The sequence below is a fragment of the Micropterus salmoides genome, unplaced genomic scaffold (assembly GCF_014851395.1).
Source record: "Micropterus salmoides isolate LMB-PRFRI ecotype aquatic unplaced genomic scaffold, ASM1485139v1 Ms_hic_scaffold_8, whole genome shotgun sequence".
NCBI classification, from domain to species: domain Eukaryota; kingdom Metazoa; phylum Chordata; class Actinopteri; order Centrarchiformes; family Centrarchidae; genus Micropterus; species Micropterus salmoides.
Window position 1 is genome coordinate 9,612,502 of NW_024044570.1, and position 18,428 is coordinate 9,630,929.

Here is an 18,428-nt window from a genome sequence, read left to right on the forward strand (position 1 = left end):
AAAACTCAGAAGAAGCCAAAGTTCTGAAATGTTATTCCCTAAATTCTCATCTCTTCACTGTATGCCGCGGGACGCATTGTAAAGTATTATCATTAGGAACACCACAAATACATTTATGGAATTTGCTTCAGCGAGGACCTTACCAAAACATTCATTACATTTTGAACTGGGTCCAGTACAAATGACTGAATATAATCAATTTTCAAAGTGGACCAATTTCATGCTATTTACAGCTCTAGCAAAGAATGCAAAGACAAAAACAGCCCATCAAATAAAGAGATGAGTGATTAACTTTCCCATCTTGTGAAACTGGAACACATTTGAGATTACCTTCTGTCTGCAGAGGATTTGACAAGAGCAGATGAGGTCAGTTATGTTTAGGAATACCATTCCCTCACCCAGCACTGTTCCCATGGCCTCTACATGTTTCCAGACACTGCTTCTAAAAATGGCTACATGGGAATAAACTGCATTATATTACAATTATATAAATTATTATCCGGGATATTGTTTCAGGGGTAGGCTACAGATGGCAGCTGATACATATGGTTAATATTATAGTTTTAATGGTGTAAGAGCTCTTATCAACCCCCAAATTTAGGCTTATGTTCCTGGTCATTATACAGAGACAGTTGATATTTTTGCATTGTATTCCCATATGGCTACTATACTCCAGCACAAAGGCATTTATTGCTGCTTAATATGCACAATAATGAACTCTTTATTTATGCACTTCTGTCAGACTCTTATTCATTCTCATTCAGTGTGGAAAAAACAGACCAATCTGATCTGGAAACAGTCCACAATCCATATTTATGACTCAAAACAGCATCCAGTCAAGCAGAACATGTGAACACGCCTGAAGTTGACTGTTTAGTGTTTGTTTTAACACGCATGAAGCTCCCGATGGGAGTTTTGCCACATGAACATCAGGAAGACCAAACAATTACAGGAAGGTGTGTCTAATGTTTTGTTTCTGTATTTGACATTAATCACAATGTCCTGGTGCAGTGAATTCCAATATTTGTCACAGAAGAACAGAAAAGCAAAAAATGCAAAAAAGTCTGTAAACAACTTTCTTGCTGCAGATAATGTGACAGAAGTGGAACGGACAAGGGACAACCCAGAGGAGCTATTTTATCCTCAACAATCATGAATAGACAAGAGTGCCACAGAAATGCACATTCCCTCATTTTATTGCACTAAAATCACATGTGAAACCAGAAACATGGACTGCCTCCACGCGGCTGATATCTGTGGTGTGAGGGGGCCCTCTGCAGTTCGGACTGACTCTGCTCAAGTCTGTGATGTTTAGTCCAGAGGTCACTGTCCTTTGGAAAATAAGCATGAAACAAACTGATTTAAAGAATGAAGTTTACGAGGTGAATGTTTTATTCTGAGGTGTAAGAAAGTTTCCCTTTATCAAGAGATATGCATCAGCTTCATCTGGATACAGTTGGCTGCTGCATGTATTGTGAGCAGTTTGAGACTTTGTGAGATTTGTGTATAATCACTCATACTTTGAAAGAATTTTAGGGGTACTATGACACAGGTTTCCCCAGGTCATGATAGGGCCAATTGCTGAGCTAAAGTAAGCCAAAATGTGACAGCCAGGCACTCTCCAAAAAGAATAGGTCAAACTCTTGTCTCTCCTCTGTCTTATAGGTCAACTGACGGATGCAGCTGCTTCAATGATGATGCACTGCTATTCATTTGTAAGGAAACCAAAAGGTAGAAATTATCTTTATTTTCACAGACAGACTGGCTGTGTAGAAAGTGTTGCATGTGGCTTTAATGACACACAGCGTGACTTTAGTTTAAGACTCTTCACACATGCATAGAGGTGAACAATAACCTTATTTGTACATAGTGAACCTCTGTTGATCTAGGATGGATAAATATCCCCAAATTATTCAGATTTGGCATTGCACGTGTTCACACTTTGTATGCTGGCACTGCAGCTCCTCGGCCACGCTCAGACAAATGCCACGTACATCTTTATCGGTCTCAGAATCTTCTTCATCACACTGGAACCTGGCTCACAAGATTCTGATAACCAATACACATGTAAAGAGGTATATAACTCAGTTATGTGCATTTTCATTTCTCCATGTGTCCAGCTAATTCACAAGAACGTCCCACACCAAGTCTTGTTAGCTAATGATTGTCTTACTTTTTGTAGAAATCTGTGCAAAATAAGAATTTGCTTTTGAAAACATGCAAGTTCCATCTAATCTCTTGGCCTGTGTGGCACTGAGTGCAGGGGAGAGGGGGCTAATTTAAACAGGATGGTGGGTTTCCATTAGTGCACCCAGATAGGATAATAAAACATCTAGGTACAGAGCTCCCCTAGTGGTCGCAAGAAGTTAACATACATCTTCCACAGTAGTAACAGCTAAAGCCAAAACAAGTTATACATAGACCTGCAGAACTTGAATTAGTATGGTGCCAATGAAATTCACTCAGCAATTTAAGAAAAATCGAAACCTTTATTCCAGATTTCTTTTTTTACAAAAAACCGCCCCCCCAACGAACAGTTAAGTGCACCTTGGAATGCTCGTCAGTAAATGGACCCAGAGTGTTGTCAAGATTGCTCGATGTTAATGATCTTCTGGTGCTTTAAGACGGCAGCCACAGACACCGAATGACCCAAAGCCCCTTTTCCAGGATCACAGGTCTGTTGGTGATAAAAATGAGGTGGCCTGCACGATCCCCCCAGTCCTGTTTTCTTTGCACTCCCCCACCCCCCCAGCTGCACTCTACTCCTTGGCCACAGCGAACGGCTTCTCCACCTCGATTTTGCCGCAATCGTGAATGGTGACATCTTTAAGAGGCTTATCGCGGCTATCTGTCTTTGTGGCTTCGATCTTCTTCACCACATCCTGGAAAATCATCAAAGAAAAAGAGGATATCAGAAGGGATCAGTGCAGTCAAAATCTAATTAAAAAAGTTTTTAGATAACAGTTAGCAGTAACATAATACCCCCCCGTACAAAGTGTACATGACGGTTTCATTTTGACTGATTAGCCTGTAATGGCTGGCTGAACCTCAGTGCAGAGGAAGTATTCAGATCCTTTGCTTAAGCACCATAACGTAAGAATACAACTAATACAAAAGTAATAAAAGTAGTCATTATGCAGATTGGTCCTTTTTACTGCTTTTATTATACATAAAGCTGGAAGATTATCACTGCTATATTGAGATCTAAGTCCGGTGCAGGCTACGCATCTCACACGGAGCATTTCAGAAGAAGAACATTTAGCCTGCCTAATGTTGCTGACTTAAGATTTTGTTAATTTGTTCAGCGGTCCTTGATTTGTGCGCTTCTATTGCAATTAGGTAGGCTACATAGTTTAATTGTTTTTCCTTGTCTGTTTTGTTGATATACAGATGTCAGATAAATGTAGTGGCCTAAGTATAAAATTGAAGACCCTCGAAAATAATGGTAATCCAGTACATCATTGTAGTAAATGTACATCAATTCTTTCAACCACTGGTCAATGCATTTGTTTTCTGATAGACCCATTTGCAACTTGCACATTTGAATCTAGAGCTCCACTGTCTTTTATGCTACTAAACTTCAGTGTTAACATTTAGATTCATAATTCTCAGTCATTTTGGAATATTAGTGAAAGTAGGTTGTCATTATGTTTATATGCATTCAGAGTAATCAATAAATTTTAGACGTAGACAATGAAATTGGACATTTGATATTTTCCTGACCCTGAGATTGTGCCACTGAACAGAAACAACACCGAAGTAGAAAAATATTCAGGACATTATTGGTGCAGATTACCATTTACAATCCAGATGACACAATCACTTCTGTTCAGTCACTGACGTCAGAGTTAAAGTAGGTTGTCAATTTATGCAACTGCATTTTAGAAAAGTGTCAGGACGTTACATAAAGCTGACCAGTGTGCTTTATATTAACCTCACTCCTTTGTTTGATCACAACTCTTTGTGCACCCGAGAAAGGCAATAGGAAACCTTCTGCTATCCAACAGACAAGCGTTTGGATAGCAGACATTAACACTCTTTAGATTTGGTTGGTCAGTCACCTACATGCAGCTTGTGTGTTTAACTTCCCCAGATGTGAGTGAGACAGTGACCCAAGTATGCAACCGCCGTCGGGCCTGGTACTCACCATCCCTTCCAGAATTTTTCCAAAGACCACATGTTTGCCGTTAAGCCATGGAGTCTCAACTGTGGTGATGAAGAACTGAGAGCCATTTGTGTCTTTGCCTGCGTTGGCCATACTGAGCCAGCCAGGGCCGTAGTGCTTCAGCTTGAAGTTCTCATCTGGGAAGCGGTCTCCATAGATGCTCTTGCCTTCATTTAAAGAAAAAGAGAAAAACCCTCATGTCATTTGACATTTCATGTCATCTGTACAAGACAATTAGCTGAAATTATGTTATTTCCACAAACTAGCAGTCTTTACATCTCACTTATGACTTGATTGCTTCCAGATGTTTATCTTTACTTTATCTATACATTTTCATGAATAATGAACAGCACCTGCCATGTACGTGCGTGCGTATATATATATATATATATATATATATATATATATATATATATATATATATATATATATATATATATATATATATATATATATATATATATATATATATATATATATATATATATATATATATATATATATATATATATATATATATATATATATATATATATATATATATATATATATATATATATATATATATATACACATACACTTTAGGAGCTTATTAAAAAATTGTGAGGTACACACTGCAAAGTGGCATTTTCCTGCACAGTTCAACTCTTTTGATAATATCCATAAAAGAGCCCATGTGTGAAACAGCCCTCAAGTCTTGATGTTCAGGACAGAACTGATGCAGACAGTCGTGACCAAGTTTGTTCTTGCAGAGACAGGTCTGCATCCTGACATAAATTCCAGTCTGCAGGTGTCAGTGGCCATCTTACCTCCAGTGCCATCTCCTCTGGTGAAGTCTCCACCCTGGATCATGAACTCCTTGATGACTCTGTGGAATTTGCTGCCCTTGTAACCAAATCCTTTCTGTTTAATTAGAACAAACACCACAACGCTTGAGAAGGCTTGCGGGAATATTGGTTGAGTGCATTTGACATTTCAGACCATGTGAATGAGAGTCAAATTACTTATTCAAAGTGTGTCTCCAGGACATGGCATTTTGGGAAAGTAAACAAGGATGTTGACCACAAGTTAAAAGTATACAATATGGCTTATTTCAACAACAATACCCACTGAACTCTGACACCTTTAACAAGCCCGTTTAGTGTGGAAAAAAACAAAAATAAACGCATCTTTGAATGTGTCAATTTTGTTTATATCTGCTTTAACAGTGTTTTCTTCCCCTCATTTAAATTCACAGTCATCAATCTGGTGATTACTGGGCCAAGCCAATAATTGCAGACTGTTGCACTTTGGGTACACATTGTGAACATTCTCACCTCTCCTGTCGCCAAAGCCACAAAGTTGTCGACCGTTTTGGGAACAGTTTTCCCAAACAACCCGATGACAACTCTTCCAACATCTTCATCTCCAATCCGAATGTCAAAGAAAACCTACAAAAAGAAGTCAAGTTATTTAGTTGTTTTACACCTCAGTACCTTCCATGACGAAGGAAAACACATTTTTTTATTGACATTTTAAATCATAATGGATGGGATGACATAACCGTACAAGCGCAGAATCTTTCTATGAGTAGGCAAATATATAGTGCATTCTTTCCAGTGTCTTACATATTGATGATATCAGTCTTAATCTGAAGGTTTGATACACCATATAATTTCATTCAACGATAATCGCAACCCACTCCTTTTGATGGAGAAGTTTGCCTGCAGCCATTTTCTTTATTATGACTGCTTTCTTGATAACTGTCTCTTTAAGAGACATTTATTCTTTGATGCAAGTTAATCTAGGATTTATCCCAGTTGTGTGACAAAAATCTAATTCTATTGTTATTTTCTCTTGAGATATTTTGCCAATATGATAAAATTACAGATATGAAGTTATAGTTCAGACCCTTTGGTTTTGTTCTCATAACTGACTCACTAGCTCACCATTTGCAGTGCAAACTACTGCTTTGCAGTGTATGACAGTTTTTAATAAGACATGCATGTATACAGAAATGTGGTTTGGACTTGCAGGTTTTTCGCAATAATATTTGTTGCAAGTGAATGAGAGTAGTCTTCAGTTTTACACTGGAAACAAAGAGCCTCTCGGTCAGCTGCTGACCAGCTCAAAGCTTCCCTGTGACTGTATACGTGGCTACACCCAGACACAACACGGCCAGACATTACGTCTGATAAGCCTCACTGAGCAGCAGCCGAGGAGTTAGCTAAATGAGTATAGTATACGCCTTAAGTGGATGTGAGCAGCTGACAATTTAAACATTTTAAAATACAGACAGTTAACATAAAGGCCTAAGTACTGGCTAAGGTAGCTATGCTAGCGCCACTGAGATTAGCAAGGAGCAAAGGCCAGGGTTACAGGTCTCATTCGGTTTGCTGTCCTGGTCAGACATAAGCGACTAACCCGCTTATATACACCAATTAATAAAACTGTAAATCTCATTCATTACTGCACCCAACCCAACTGACGGTAACGTTAGCTACATCAGCCGTTAACGGCTACATTAGCCTTTTGCTAGCTGACGTTAGCTTCCCGGCTTTTAGCGAAGGATGAACCACTAGAGGCAAAACCACGAATGACGTGGCTTTACAATCTGCAGCTAGGAGAGCTTTGATTTTCCTACACCATCCCCTAGCATGATACGTTAGCTACTGAGCAGGCACCTACCTTCGCAGTTACTTTGGGGCCTTTCTTCTTCTCGTCAGCAGACGAGCCATTTGGGAAAGCGAGAAAAATCAGAGATCCCACAATGACTGTAACGGCTACAAGGAACTTCATCCTTCTCTCGCAAAGTCTAACCATCAACAAGAAAAATGAGCAGCCCGGGGACGGCCTGTTAGTCGTGCTTGTTTTATAGGAGCCGGGGGTAGGAGTGCGGTATCCGGGGAGGAGACTGCCGCGGCGGCCGCTCCAGGCTGCGCTGCCTCCACGACACAGGGGCCGGACTTTAACGCAGCGCGCAGACGCACGGGGCCCTGATTGGTTCACGTAGTTGAGCGTTTTAGCCAATCAGATGCAGACGCGTAACACCGTTTTGCCCGAGATCCAGCATTCCTCAGCAGTGTAAGGACATTGTTCCCGTCTGCAGCTAGTCTCAGCAAGGCCCGGTCACCGGGTCCCCCACTGACACTCCCCCCTTTCAAATTATACAAACGTCTCTGCACATGTAAATATCACTTCATTTCATATCATGCACAAACCTGGCACATTGCACATATTTGTTGTTAATTGTTAATCTTTATTTTTTTTATATTGTCAATTTATATATTTATGTATTTAGTTTTCTCTCCCGTTGCAATACGTCTGCACAACACAAACCAGAGTAATGCACATGTCAATATCTGCCACATTGTTCTTTATCTGCAAATAGTTGTATTACTTTTATTATTCTTATATAACTTGCATTTGTTTATTCCATATTTATATATTTCTACATCTCTATTTATGTCAGCTGTATGTTTTTCTACCTGTAGCACCTTATCATCAATGCAATTTCCTTGTATGTGTAAAACACTACTTGGCAATAAAGCTCCTTCTGATTCTGATTCTATTGGAAATGATTTGGTACAGGATCTGATCATACTGTGTAAATACTGAGCAGGCTAACAGCTAAATAGAGGTTTTATACAAGTTAACATACTTTTACCACTCTCAAATATTTGATATTCTATTCTGTAAACCACTAATGTAGCAGCATGGTGAGTCTTGGGATCTCTCCCAAGCATGGCCAGGTTAACCCACGTTGGGGCCCTGGGGAAAACAACAAAAACAAAAGCTGCAGGCCCCCTAATGATATCCTGCACCACCACTATCTCTCTTTACATTGTGTATGTATCCTGTCACCTTCACGTAAACAAATTAAAGATTCAAGATTTACTTAGCAATACGCACCATGTCAGCACAAATATATCTTCTTTGACATATCTGGTCTTTTACAAGACAGGTGACCGTTTCATCCAATATTAAACATGGAAGCTGAAATTTGACACATTAGAAAATGTTGTCTTGCATTGCTTTTGGCACTTTTTACAAAACACATCTTACTCGTGACCCATGGCGCAGAATGAGTCAGGACTTTAATTTAGCTGTGAGCGAGAGTCCCTTGTGATCTGTGTGTAAGTGAAATCCCCAGAGCCTCACAGTCAATGCAAGACTCAGTTAAAGGACCTTGTCATTTCACTTTCAGTAGAAATGATAATTTATTGATATATACATATTGCAATAAATCAAATTGCCGCAAAACATACAAAACATTGAATATGGGTGCTCTGAGGTCCCAAATAGTCTGATGATGTGGGGCAGCTGCCTCCTCTGCCAAGTTGGTAATCCTTGTTCCCAAGTACTCTCTTATACAGAGGCAATGTTTTGTATGTACGTAGAGAAACACACTTATTTATCATCTTTAGCCCACACAATATTAATAAACCTTTTACATTACACACTGTATTTCTGATCCACTGAGCTGTTTTTTGCTGAACCCTGTAAGCATCTTTAAATGATCAAAATATTTAGATTGCTTAGAATAGTTTCTACTGAATTACCACTTACTATTTTAAATTGGGTTGTAACTAACGTTTATTTTTATTACCAATAAATTTACCCATTTCTGAAACACCTAATTTCTCAGAGTATCTTCAAAAGATCTTGTTTAGTTCAACAAACATTCTAAAACTCAAACTTAATCACTTAACAGTTAGCAATTATACACATCCAAGCAACTGGGACCAGAAAATGTTTGCCATTTTACTTGACAAACATTTTAAAATTGCTTATCAATGTAAGTTGCCCATATTGAATTAATCACGACAGCACTTCTTTCAATACTGACAAATATGCACAAAAATCTGCTGCACCACAACCAAGCACTACTCTCGTACATATTTTAATGACAAACTACAAGTAAATGAAACTTGTTGACAGTTACAAATGTTAAAAACATGAGACTATGAAATGAGGAAAATTGAATAGATTGTCATTGCTAAAAAATAAAAGGGGGGTTCGGAGTTAAGGTTACATTCACCTTTGCAGGTACACCTGCCACTTCCTAGTAGTGCAAAGAATTAATTCTGCTAAATAAAATGCCATACATCTTTGTTGTTGTACGTTTCCATTAAGACTCCATTATCGCATGCCTTCAGTAGCCATGTGAGGTATACAAATACATTGTTCTGACAGTTTCATACTATACATCTAACATGATGTGGGCGTTCCCAAGCAAGCTAAAAACAACGAACCCATGAAAAAGCATAATGTACTTTTATGCTAGAATTTAAATCAGGAAGCTTTTCTTACAGTATGTTACACTGGCCAGTTTTAAGGGTTTCTAGCCGATCATGTTACATACTCACATTTTATAAGTGAGGAAAAGCAGGAACTGAAATGCTGTACAAAGTAAACAAACAAGTACAGTAACCCTGATAACATATGTCCTATGCCTCTTTTTGGAATTATATTTTACATTTAATTGCAAATGGAACCTTTAGGTGAACAAGCTGGCATCTGAGTGTAAACTGAGCTTTACTGCATAAATAAAAGATCACCTTCTAAACCACATTTAATTTTGCATTTATAAGCGTAACATTTCATTATTTGATCAAAAATGTATACAGACGCTGGATCAGGAACTTATAACGTAGAGCAGCCAACAGAGATTATGATAACTCTATAACAACTGTTTTGTGCCACGTAGTTTCCAAACATCTTTATAGTGGGAGTGTTTAGACCAAAAAACTGAAAAAACACACACTTTGTCACATTTGCTAGTATTTTGATCCTCTCAGGACAAATAACAAAAATGTCAAGTATATCGATAACAGTTATTACACGTAAAGAAGTCAAGATATCCATGGGAGAATGAGGTTTCAGTGATCTAGTAAATATTTGACGTGAATATACAAAAAGTTTAAGAAACACAGAATATCAAGAATACCACTTAGATTCGACCATATAGTAAGACGCTCATCAGTTTCCAGTCAAACACAATTGTTTATGTGTGTGCACATATAGCTATCTGAGAAGGGTAACTGATGTGATGCTTAAGCTTGTTTTAGTTTTGCTCTGAAATATGAATAAGATATTTAATAATAAAAATTTCTAATTTCGTTTCTCAAGGCACAGCATACTGAAGATAGGCAGGTCAAAGTAAATTAGGTGAGCCTGGTGAACAAAACTCTTTGGAGTTTGTGAAGATGGCTTTGAGCTGCACACAGTGCATAGAGTCTGGCCACCTCACAGCCCGGTCCACTTCTGTAAAGCTCTGCCTCAGTTTCTGTGTCTGCTGGAAGATTAGAGGAGGGAGAACAGAGAGGGCCGGAGCAGGCTGGAGGAGTCATCAGGCAAAATTTTAAAACTATCACCATCGATCACATTACTAAACTCAGTGGAGCTTCAGGAAGGAAGACACAGAACCTGATTCAGGACACCGAGGTTCTGAACAAGTTTAGAAACACGTTTTCCAGACAAATGGAGTGTCAGCTTCTAGCAAACCTCAGAAGGGCTGCTGAGTCTTCAACTCTGAGTAAACTAGTCCCTCTGCTGAGATGGCATCGCCAAGCCCTACTGTCCGAAGTGGCTGTTTGCAGACCAGCACCGGCGTCAGGTGGAAGGTGACGTTTCCTCTGCGCCACACAGCAGCAGGCTCTGCTGGGTTTAGGGACAGCTTCTCTCGCGGCTCGCTGTGTGAGCTGTGAAACTCTAGTGGGGCTTTGAGCTCCACTTTGCTAACGTCAACAGACTCAAGACCACAGGCCTGACTGCTGGCCACTCGGGCTCCAGCCATCACTGCTGATGCCTGGTTCCCCCAGTATCCGTCCACTGTAGCCAGGATGTGGTAGGCCAGTGTGTGGAAGTGAATACGAGTTAGTTCCGCTTCAGATGATGGGTCGCTACGCCCGTGCTGCTCCAGGATCCAGAGGAGGATGTCGCTGACTCGGGCCACATCTGGAATGCCCTTCCAGGCAGCCAGGTCTGCATGAGGTCCGCCACCAGCCTGAGAGAGGAAGAGCAGCTCTTGCTCGTTCAGCCCAATGGAGCTGACTATGGGCAAAACCTGCTAACAGGAAGCAGGAAAAAAACTAATTAACTATAGAGAACCCTTCAGGGATTTGTGGATTTTGAACACACTCATCTTTTCTCTGTAAAGAACATTGCGCAGTTCACTACATGAAAGACTCTTTTAGACAACTGTTTGACATTATACCTCCTGCATGATGCTGTTCATGTAGTCTTTGTCGGTCATGCTGGCCAGCTCCAGGTGGATGGGAATATCTTTACGAATGTCAGATATGGCTGACACAGCCTGTGAAGAGGAAGCAAGTACAAGATGTTAGATACGCTCCCCTTAAAATGTATATCATTTGAGTCATTAATATGTGACCATGCATACATATTCCTTACTCCTGAGCATCATACTCTTAATAATGATAATACATGTTTTGTGATGAATATAATCTCTGTTTTAGCTTTTTACCTGGAATCTTCCTTGTCATGCAACATTAAATTGGACATAAGCTTAGCAATAAAATCATGTAACGTTTTTAAAATTGTTCTGGGTTGAAGAATCAACTAAATGTAAACCACACCAGAGTTTTTGCACGTTGTGTTAAGTGATTAAAGTTCAAGACATTGTAATTGGAAAGCAGAAAGAAATAACAAACTAAGTATTTATGATTTGCAGTAAATGGGCCAAAACATGCAAAAACACCAGCTTTGTCAATTAAAAAAAAACAGGTGGAGAAACTGCTAAGGACTGCTTTCAGCCTCTGACCTCTTTCAGTCGCTCCTCCCACAGCTGTCTGCCCTGACCCTCCATCATGTGGAGCCCAGACAGGACGACCAGGTCAGGCTGAAAGTCCTCCAGACTTGCTACAAACGTCTCCAGCGAGCTCATCTCCCCGTTAGACACGTCATGAGAGAAGATGAAGCGGTTGGCTTGAGGTGCCTGAGTTGAACCCCACTGTTCACCTACAGACAAGGACCAAATTCAACTGTTTTATTCCACATCTTTACAAACTGAAGGAATCCTGCAGAAGCTGCAGCATCTTGCTCTTCTCTTTACCTGCTTTATACTCCAGGATGAGGTGAAATTCATCCGTCTCCTGCAGAGAGTCTGGGGGAACAACTATCTGCTCATCCAGCATCTCATGAAGTTTAGGACCAACAGGTCCACATAACAAAACCTGGCGTAAAGAACAGTCAACTTATAAGCACTTGATCCTGAACCAATCTAGTACTTTATGTTTAATTAATATGAAGGCCACCAAACACATTTTCGTATTATAAAACTGCATCCTCTTGTAATGTGTAAATGTAAAGAATTTGTTTTCCCAGGTTTATTATTTCTTTAGCCCTTTTGTCCAGTGAAGACCCCAAAACATTACTCAAAATTGCTCATCTACCTGAAATAATTTGATTGAGCAGCTTCAATATTCAATGTTTATTTAAATGTGCCAGACAAATCTTTAAGAGCTTCTTTATTTAATGTAAGTAGAAGTTTAAACAAGCTACTGTACCATCAGATCAGGGTAGGTGGCAAGCTTCTGACCAATGAGGGCAGCGTTACCTCCCACATACAGCTGGAAGACAAAAGTAAAATTTACCAGAAGGAAGATCATTGAAAAAAAAGGATCAATAAAACAACAAGAAGTCGTCCTCTGAGAAAGTTTGGGGAGTATTGTATCCTTGCCTTCGCACCGGGGTACTCTGCTGCTGCACGTGCAATCCTCTGAAAGACTTCCTTGTCGCTGAAGAAGCGCTCTGCAGCTGCTCCACGCCCCATATAATGGATGAAGGCTTCCTTCAAGTCCTCTTTGGAGTGCAAAACTTCGTGATCCAGGCCTGTGCCAGGATCCACGGCCAGAGCCTGCAGCAGTCCAACCCCTGACACGACCACATCGACACAGGCATTCACCCTTAACAAGAGAGGAGGTAAAGAGAAGAGAAATACTGAGTACAAGTTATATGGTAGTTAATAACTTAGTTGTAATTATATTATGGCTTTGACAAAAAAAAGTGTATATATTATAACGATATGGGGGTATGGATGGCTCAAGGCTATAGTGACCACACTGGTACCAACCATGTCATGCTAGCTTGTTGGGAAGGGGGCTAAATAATGCCCCAAATGTAGGCAACATTTTGGCGAGGGAAAAACTGGCATGGCTGGTGCCTTGCAGGGTGAAAAATTAACTTTTTAAATTGTGAACATCTATCAGCCACTGACCACTCAATAGAAAATCATTTCCCACCCTGGTCCCTTGATCTCTCACCTCAAGGTATCTCAATTAAAATGGGTTCTAATGGTCATCCACGAGTCTCCCCTTTACAGACATGCAGTACAAATGTGTCATTTTTGCTTATTCTAAAAAGTATTTTAATATTTCAGTATCGCTCTGTATTCACTAAGCCACGGCCACTTTTGAGCAATCAAGGATGATTCAAACCCACATATTCTGCTTCACTTTCAAATTTTTAACATTATGGAAGATAAAAATGCCAAAACTGCCATTTCAAAGTCCCCCCCTTCACTTCTCTCCTTGGTAGAAACAATCTCTACATCTCTATAGTAGGCAGTCTTTCGGGTCCAGCTAATCATCGCCGTCCACTTTTTTAGAACACTGATCCTGTGTGTTGGCAATTCTCAAGCAGCCTACAGGCTATAGGCCACGTATAGACGGTAAATGAATTCACCGATGTCTTGGACCAAGCCATCTGAGCTGTGACTGACTCATGACAACACATTCCTTCTCACTAGCTGAGCTAACTACAGCCTCTCAGCATGCCACAGTGTGCAGTACATCGAGTCCAGGAGCACATACACAGTAATGAATATCAACTTCAGGGGACAGAAAGACATGGATCTATTTCTAACAGTGACAGTCCCACAGTTCAACAGTCTAACTCACCCTACTGCCACTTTGCTCCACTGCCGGGTCGGCAGAGTTATCAGATTCTCCCAGGCAGCAGAGATCACCTGCTCGAGGCTGTTCTGGCTCTGAGATGATGACTGAAAGTTTGGAAGGCTGATATACTGCAGAATCTGCTCTGGCAGGTCTGGGCTGCTATGGTAGAAATAGCCAACAGCTAATGCCAGCAGGGCCGCTGCTGAAGCCTTCCTCCACATGATGCTCCCAAACACTCCTGCAACAAGGAAATCAGTCAATTATTTCTCTCATATCAACCATTAACATTCAAAAGGGCTTGACTTATTTATTGTGAATACTGGTAATGGGATTTAAGAGCTGCATACCAATGTTTAGTGTTCAAACACATAACAAGTATAAAAAACTAAATAAACAAACTGGGTTCTTTTCGATTTGAACAATTTTCCCCCTATGTTAACCATATGTGAGAGTGTTAGAATGACCATTTAAGAGACAGAGCCCTGAACCATATTGGACTCCCCCCAGACCTCCACCAAAGATACAGATATCTTCTTCAAAGCCAAGACCAGGCAAGTTTAATTGTAGAGCACATTTCACAAGGCAATTCAAAGTGCTTTACATAAAACATAAAAGCAACATATACTATATAAAAAAAAGACAATTTAATACAATTTAAAAAGAGTAGTGTGGTGTAGGATATAAATCAAAAGTCTTAAATTCGATTTAATCAAAGGCAGCAGCAAACATTCAAGTCTTCAGCCTAAACTTAAAAGAACAGAGTTTTGCAGCAGACCTGCAGTTTTCTGGGAGTTTGCTCCAGATGTTTGGTGCATAAAAACAGAATGCTGCTTCTCTATATTCAGTTTTCATTCTGGTGACAGTAAGCAGACCTGTCCCACACAACCTGAGAAGTCTGATGGTCAAAAATAAACATAAAAGTTCTGATTATTGGAGAGCTTAAAACAAGGTGATCCACAATGCCAATACTTTACTCATTGGTCTAAAATAAATAAATATGTAAGTTAGTTGACTGTTTTTGTCCTTAAATGTGAATCTGGAAAAAAACGACTTTTTTAGTTTTTTTATTTCTTTAAATCTCCTCAAGTTTTCATGTTGCGCCTGCTATCAGTTGAGTATAAAGTGGGTGGTCAGGTGGACCAAAGATAAATGGTAAGTGGTCTGTACTTGCATAGCGCCTTTCTAGTCTTCTGACAGCTCAAAGCACTTTCATTCATAACGCTGATGTCAGAGACGGAAATTAACATTTACACACACTCATACACCATGCCATCGGGAGCAATTTGGGTTTTCAGTATCTTTGGGGACCGAACCACCGATGGAACCACCAATGTTCCTATTAGCTCTACCCCTGAGCCACCTCCACCCCAGATGACATGGTAACCACATATTATCATATGATTCACCTGGAAATAGGTACACAATATTATTTAATAACAGGGGTGTCAATTAGAGTTGAGTTGATCAATCGATCTAAAGAAAATTAATCAGCAACTACTTTGAGTAATTTTTAAAGAGGTGGTATTATGCCCATTTTCAGGTTCAAAATCCTATTTAGGGGTTGTACCAGAACAGGTTTACGTGGTTTAATTTTCAAAAAACACCATATTTTTTTCCATACTGCACATTGCTGTAGCTCCTCTTTTCACCCTGTGTTGAACGCTTCGTTTTAGCTATGGAGTGATACATCTTGTCTCTAAATGATCTTTGTTGGGAGTTTCACATGCACAGTTCCTAGTTAAGGACTACTAGCCAATCAGAAGGAGAGAAGGGCGGGCCAATGAGAAGCCAGTAAATGAGACTTTGTTTCAGCTGTGCATGTTGCCGACCAGCTTGGCAACATAGACTGGAGCAAGAGTTTCAGAGTGGTGAGTTATTAATCTGTAACAAAAGTATCTGTCTCTACATCACAGAAACAACTTTATGTCCACTGACTGCCTGGAGGGTAGCTAGTGTTTGGAAGGAAGAGGGGAGGTGTGTACTTCAGCTCAGTGTTTTTCCACCGGTGTTTTTGAGGGCATGTCGGACTAGCTGCTTGGCGAGCGTTATATGAGGCGCGTTTAGAAAGGGAAGCGGCTGGACTACAGACAAGCTGTTTTCAAGCAGTTCACAGGAGTGTTTTCTGTGGGAGATGGGAACTCACTTTGGGCTTGACCTTGAGCTTTTTCACTTTGTAAACCTATTACATGCACAAAAAAGGTATATAACTCAATAAAGGAGAGGGGAAAAGGCAAAAAGCATAATACCACCTCTTTTAAGTAAAACTGCCTAACATTTGATCCTCCAATGAGAGAATTTTCTTGGTATTGCATCATAGTAAATTGAATATTTACAAAATAAAGAGGCATTTGATGATGTGACCTTGTGCACTAATGTGAAGGGCATTTTTCACAGATTTCAGATGTTTTCTAAACCAAAAGAAGAATTGATAGAACAATCGGCTGACAAATCGATAATGAAAATAGTCGTTAGTTGCAGCCCCAGTTTGAATTACAGGAAACTGTACAGGAACTGCGACACAGATACTGATGCACCTCATGCTGTTAATCTGCAGATTAAAAGCAGCAAATCCCATTCCATCCCACATTTGAGGAAGCCGGAAACCATCTAATGTTTGGCATTTTTCTTGCTTTAAAACGATGAATTGATTATCAATAGTTGCAGATTTTCCTTTGGAACAATTTATCAATTAATAGACTAATCAGTGCAGCCCTACATGGCACACTATGGAGTTCAGTGTTGAGGAAGCAGCTATGAAATTATAAGAATCATGCTGCATAAAAATCACCCAAAATGAATGAATGAATGAATGAGGTGGAGGGAATGGATGAGTGAACTTTCGTCTTTGTAAATATTGTAGTATTTCAAGTTAATTTTAACATATTAACATGTACATCACCCACCTCATCCAGGTATAACTGAGCTCGATATTTACACTTGAATGGCAGGTTCAAAACTTTTTCTTCATATTCCCTAATAAGACTATACTATAACCAGAACAAGTGACATTGCCCTTTAAGCTGCCACTATGCTATGTTCTTTACGGTACAGTACACAGGGGTTAAGTTACTGCTAACATGGACACATACAATTTATTAGCTAACATGCTAGCATCAGCAGGGTGTATCTTTGGCTTCCGTATATCAAAGCTAATCTGACACTAGCAATTAGCTTCTACCTCGGCTTAGCAAGCAATCTAATTTAGAGAAAAGCCCGGCACCCAAGCACTTTGTTTACACCTAAGCTTAAAAAACAGCTTTGGTTAAAATCGAAGTAGCCCAAGCTTCTCACAGTTAGTTAGCAGCACGTACCGATAATAAGCTCCAAGTTAGTTAGTCAGGAAGAGGATCCCGTTTCCTGGTGAATCACATCAACGGCATTGAGTTTGCGGGAGAGAGGCGGCGGAGGGAGAGAGGTGGGTGAAGAATTCCGAGTCGGTACAAGTCATTGAAGGCGCGATGATGAGGAAAGACAGCGGCCAGCGGCCAGCCACGCAGCAGCGGCTTCCGTCCACCGCTCTGCGCATGCGCCCCTACAGGGTACATCCCATACAGTTAGGGTACATTCAAGGACCAGCGTGAAGCCTGGAGGGGGTCACCCATGCAGTCTATGGGTACATTCAAGGACCAGCGTGAAGCCTGGAGGGGGTCACCCATGCAGTCTATGAGTATATTCCAGTGTTGGATTAGGCTGAGGGCTGTGTCTCACACAAGCTCCCCCAACTTCATGAAAGTGCAACAATAAAGTGCTGTTCCCTTTAAATGATGGATGGACAATTCACAAAAATAAATCTAGCGTTCAAATAAAAGTTGTGGTGACACAATGTGAAACATTATCATCCACAGCATTGGAGCCATCCATTTTTTTAAAGGGTAGAGTTCATAGTGAACAGGTCCAACCGGGTCTTGAAGTTAACCAAACAGGAGGCCAATGACAACACCAGTAAACTTCAACCAAATAACATAATAAAAGACTCAGACTCTTTTATTGTTGTCTTTTTCTCCTTCAGGCAAGAAGATCTGAGCTGCTTGTTGTGGCTTGTAAGGTATTATGCTTGGGGCAGAGGTGAGTAAAAAAAAAACAAGTCCCAGGGAAGCTAAACATTAACCAGATATTCTTAAGGAGTTTTTCCTGATCACTCATCCATCACAAGGACTTAATGGATGGAAATATAGGAGAAATATAAAGTAAATTGCAATGAGGTTTTGTAATAAAACCCCAGAATTGGTTACTTTTTTTGTTTCCCTGATGAAGCAGACTAGCTAGAGTGTTTGACTTTCAAACTTAATAAATAATCAATAAGGACATTTTTTCCAAACTTAAATTTTGATTCTTGCTCACTGAGTCATAAATTCGATATACAA

The 18,428-nt window shown here is 40.0% G+C and overlaps 2 protein-coding genes across 3 annotated transcripts; both read right to left on the reverse strand.

The window, feature by feature from the left end:
• Nucleotides 1–2,469: 2,469 nt before the first annotated feature.
• On the reverse strand, nucleotides 2,470–7,067 carry ppib (peptidylprolyl isomerase B (cyclophilin B)). Its single transcript, XM_038705184.1, has 5 exons — nucleotides 6,833–7,067; nucleotides 5,482–5,595; nucleotides 4,975–5,068; nucleotides 4,148–4,332; nucleotides 2,470–2,882 (listed from the first exon to the last, which is right to left on the reverse strand). Exons 1-5 carry the CDS (start codon nucleotides 6,965–6,967, stop codon nucleotides 2,760–2,762), a joined length of 651 nt encoding a protein of 216 aa, XP_038561112.1. The 5' UTR covers nucleotides 6,968–7,067; the 3' UTR covers nucleotides 2,470–2,759.
• Nucleotides 7,068–9,028: 1,961 nt separating this feature from the next.
• On the reverse strand, nucleotides 9,029–17,569 carry adpgk (ADP-dependent glucokinase). Of its 2 annotated transcripts, none has more exons than XM_038705182.1 (8): nucleotides 17,376–17,569; nucleotides 14,068–14,302; nucleotides 12,849–13,074; nucleotides 12,676–12,738; nucleotides 12,222–12,342; nucleotides 11,931–12,127; nucleotides 11,364–11,462; nucleotides 9,029–11,213 (listed from the first exon to the last, which is right to left on the reverse strand). In XM_038705182.1, the coding sequence occupies exons 2-8, from the start codon at nucleotides 14,283–14,285 to the stop codon at nucleotides 10,653–10,655; spliced, it is 1,485 nt and encodes a 494-aa protein (XP_038561110.1). In that variant the 5' UTR covers nucleotides 14,286–14,302; nucleotides 17,376–17,569; the 3' UTR covers nucleotides 9,029–10,652. The 2 variants fall into 2 exon arrangements, with proteins under 2 accessions (XP_038561110.1, XP_038561109.1); XM_038705181.1 differs by having other exon boundaries at nucleotides 9,029–11,216.
• Nucleotides 17,570–18,428: the final 859 nt, after the last annotated feature.

What these genes read in the sequence shown, in the direction of transcription:
- adpgk (XM_038705181.1), bottom strand. Translation starts at nt 14,285, where the DNA reads ATGTGGAGGAAGGCTTCAGCAGCGGCCCTGCTGGCATTAGCTGTTGGC. An exon ending in CATCCTGGAGTATAAAGCAG is followed by an intron (nt 12,128 to 12,221) that starts GTAAAGAGAAGA and finishes CCTTGTCTGTAG; the next exon opens with GTGAACAGTGGGGTTCAACT. An exon ending in TGAACAGCATCATGCAGGAG is followed by an intron (nt 11,217 to 11,363) that starts GTATAATGTCAA and finishes GCTTCCTGTTAG; the next exon opens with CAGGTTTTGCCCATAGTCAG.
- ppib (XM_038705184.1), bottom strand. Translation starts at nt 6,967, where the DNA reads ATGGTTAGACTTTGCGAGAGAAGGATGAAGTTCCTTGTAGCCGTTACA. An exon ending in CAGAGGAGATGGCACTGGAG is followed by an intron (nt 4,333 to 4,974) that starts GTAAGATGGCCA and finishes CTTTAAATGAAG; the next exon opens with GCAAGAGCATCTATGGAGAC. An exon ending in GAAAAATTCTGGAAGGGATG is followed by an intron (nt 2,883 to 4,147) that starts GTGAGTACCAGG and finishes ATGATTTTCCAG; the next exon opens with GATGTGGTGAAGAAGATCGA.